This window comes from Melitaea cinxia, chromosome 1 (genome assembly GCF_905220565.1).
Source record: "Melitaea cinxia chromosome 1, ilMelCinx1.1, whole genome shotgun sequence".
In the NCBI taxonomy this organism is placed as follows: domain Eukaryota; kingdom Metazoa; phylum Arthropoda; class Insecta; order Lepidoptera; family Nymphalidae; genus Melitaea; species Melitaea cinxia.
This window is the reverse complement of record NC_059394.1, coordinates 20,817,040-20,820,233: the sequence shown is the minus strand read 5'-3', so window position 1 is coordinate 20,820,233 and position 3,194 is coordinate 20,817,040. Positions and strand designations below refer to the sequence as shown.

General features: G+C 45.1%; 1 protein-coding gene across 1 annotated transcript; it reads left to right on the top strand.

The window, feature by feature from the left end:
• Positions 1 to 414: 414 nt before the first annotated feature.
• Positions 415 to 2,788, top strand: LOC123653342 (odorant receptor 4-like). The gene is made up of 8 exons (XM_045589362.1): positions 415 to 622; positions 761 to 965; positions 1,405 to 1,527; positions 1,631 to 1,753; positions 1,839 to 1,938; positions 2,096 to 2,200; positions 2,480 to 2,635; positions 2,738 to 2,788. Exons 1-8 carry the CDS (start codon positions 505 to 507, stop codon positions 2,786 to 2,788), a joined length of 981 nt encoding a protein of 326 aa, XP_045445318.1. The 5' UTR covers positions 415 to 504.
• Positions 2,789 to 3,194: the final 406 nt, after the last annotated feature.

The following is a 3,194-nucleotide window of genomic DNA, read 5'->3' as shown; positions in this document are numbered from 1 at the left end:
TATTAACTAAAAAAAAAAAAAAAAAATATATAGTTAAAAATTTATGATAAATTAAACACTGAATGATGGAAGGTAATTAAGTTAATAACAAATAAAAATTCAGGAACTGTATAAATTTTATTTTATTTGATCATCAAATATTGTTATTGTACTCGTAAGATTTTCTAAAATACGTGCATTTTCAAATTTACATTCGGAATTGCAAATAATGATGGAACTTTTAGATTTGTAATTCGACACAGGAGTCTGGAATAGTTCCTAGTTGTAGTAGTAATCTTCCTACATAAGTCCATCAATACTGCAAGGTCGGCCTCGGGTCAGTGCGTGGCGCTCCACACGGCGCTGCTGCAGAGCGTGGGCTTCATGCGCTGGCGCGGTGGTGACGGCGGCGCCGGGAGGTCGGCGAGCGCGCGCCTGCACGCCGCCTACCGCGCGCTCGTGCTCGCCGTGACGGTGGCCTACCTGCTGCAGGAGTGCGTGTTCGCGTACCAGGAGCGCAACGACATGGCGAAGTTCTCGCGAGTTATGTTCCTGCTGCTCTGCCACATCACCTCCATCGCCAAGCAAATCGTGTTTCACTACGACGCAGACCGGATACAAGACATGATTCAGAGCTTGAACGGTAAGGTGGTACCTTTTTGTATATTTGATATTAAATTCTGTAAAGATTTTGTTTTCTGAAACCGGTGAAGACTATTGACCTCAACTTCCTTATCAGTATAGCACTAGTACTGATAGAAGTCACGCTCTGACGCCCTAGACCCCGTGTACAACGGCCCGGAGGCGAGCGCGCAGGCCCTGCTGCGGCGCACGGCGCACGGCGCGCGCCTGCTCCTGCGCGCGTACGCCGGCTGCGCCGTGCTCACGTGCACGCTGTGGCTGCTGTTCCCCGTCCTGCGCCGCATCGCCGGACACTCCGTCGAGTTCCCCTTCTGGACCGGCCTGCAGACCGATCCGCCGCTCGTGTCCGCTACTAAAACTAAACTAATACCTAGTCGAAATAATAATCATCATCATCATCATCATTACAGCCTATACAGTCCACTGCTGGACATAGGCCTCCACAAGTTTACGCCAAAAATAACGTGAACTCATGTGTTTTGCCCATAGTCACCACGCTGGGCAGGCGGGTTGGTGACCGCAGTACTGGCTTTGTCGCGCCGAAGACGCTGCTGCCCGTCTTCGGCCTGTGTATTTCAAAGCCAGCAGTTGGATGGTTATCCCGCCATCGGTCGGTTTCTTAAGTTCCAAGGTGGTTGTGGAACCTTGTTATCCCTTAGTCGCCTCTTACGACACCCACGGGAAGAGAGGGGGTGGCTAAATTCTTTAGTGCCGTAGCCACACAGCACTAATAATCATGTTACACTTTTAATTTAACTTAAGCACATTGATCGTATCTTGCAGATTCGTTTTGGTACTGCTGTACTCATTCTACGTTACGACGTTGGTCGGTATCGCCAATACGACGATGGACGCGCTGATAGCCACAATTTTGTATCAATGCCAAACGCAGATTAGAATTTTGAGGTATATGAAACACTGTTTTAGAAACAGTAACAAATTAATACTACCAATCTTAAAAGTGTCAATGTACAAGCAAAATAAAAATTCACTATATATTTGGTTTTAGTAATAATTTTCAAGCTCTCCCAGAAAGGGCTAAGTGTGTGAGCGACGAAACTGGAGAACAATACGAGGTCGCCCTGATGTCGCTGCTAGTGAAATATTTCCAGCACTACAGACGAGTGGCTCAGTGAGTAGCAGCGAAGTGTTGCCACAGTTTCAGTGGAAAGCATAAATAATTTGGTTTAGTAAATATTTACACGAGAATTTCACAGGACTGCGAAGTTGCTGCAGGATATCTTTGGAAATGCTATGTTGGTGCAGTTCGGAATCGGTGGCTGGATTCTTTGCATGGCTGCTTATAAGATTGCCAGCGTAGGCTACTTTTATATTATTTATAGAAACAATATTACATTATACATTAGTTTAAAAAAAAATTAAGATAAAAATTTCTCAAATCAAATGTATTTAGTTTTGATCACGTGAGTTCAACTTACATTTACTGGAGTTAAAGCACACATTCCGGTTTCAGCTAAACGTACTGAGCATTGAGTTCGCGTCGATGACCCTGTTCATCCTGTGCATCCTGACGGAGCTATTTCTGTACTGCTACTACGGGAACGAGCTCACGGTAGAGGTGAGTGCAGCGGCCGGTAGCCCGGTGCGGTCACGCTGCTACAGTTGGTCTAAGACCGCCTCATAAACCGTCCAACGAGCGCGTATCTAGTACGGTTTATGCAGAACTAACAACTTCTCATCTTATTTACTTTATGAATTAATGAACGTTGTCTGGACGCGATTTGTTCAGGCAACCTATCAGATATATTTTGACATGCGTATTATCTTGCATATGCGCTGGATGCCTGTCATCAAGCACACGAGGGTATATATGTCGCGTGCGCGGCGCGTGTTGCAGAGCGACCGCGTCGCGAGCGCGGTGTACAGCATGCAGTGGGCGCGCGCGCCGCCGCGCTTCCGCCGCCGGCTCGTGCTGCTGATGCAGTTCGTGCGCCGCCCGCTGCGCCCCGCCGCCGGCCGCGTCATACCGCTCTCGCTAGACACATTCGTCAAGGTGAAGGCCACTTACCCGTTCTGTTTCCTATGTCTTTTGCACGATATCACATGGAAACGTAATATTTTCGGCACAGATTCAGCGAATTTATTCATTTTTCAGATTCTTAAGTCATCTTACACATTCTACGCCGTCCTGCGACAGACTAAGTAAGAATAGAAGAGACATGAAAATGTAGTTCTGTAAGCGTTCATATTGCGTAATTAACTACTAATAACTCTGATTAATTTAGTATTTTATGTTGTATGAACAGCATTCAATTAAAAACTTATAAACATAATAGTTTCTTAAAATGTGTCATTTTTATAACCTTCTAACGAAGCCTTGTTATTATAAACTAGCTGCTGCCCGCGACGTCGTCTGCGTGTACGCTATACAGCACCAAAAATACCTGCGATTATACCTTATATTTTAAACATAGTTACATTATTAAAATAACATTCATTTACCTGTTCTTCTTTACATTTCATATCTACAGAAAGTCCAGTAACAGAGGGAGACTGTCTTTTGTAAAATCGACCTTCAAAACGTGCTTATTTTCAGCCTGTTTTGAATAAAT

Excerpts from the sequence above, each read along its gene's own strand:
- LOC123653342 (XM_045589362.1), top strand. The coding sequence starts at position 505 with ATGGCGAAGTTCTCGCGAGTTATGTTCCTGCTGCTCTGCCACATCACC. Across the intron at positions 623-760 it reads CATGATTCAGAGCTTGAACG|ACCCCGTGTACAACGGCCCG; the intron begins GTAAGGTGGTAC and ends CTGACGCCCTAG. Across the intron at positions 1,754-1,838 it reads CACTACAGACGAGTGGCTCA|GACTGCGAAGTTGCTGCAGG; the intron begins GTGAGTAGCAGC and ends AGAATTTCACAG.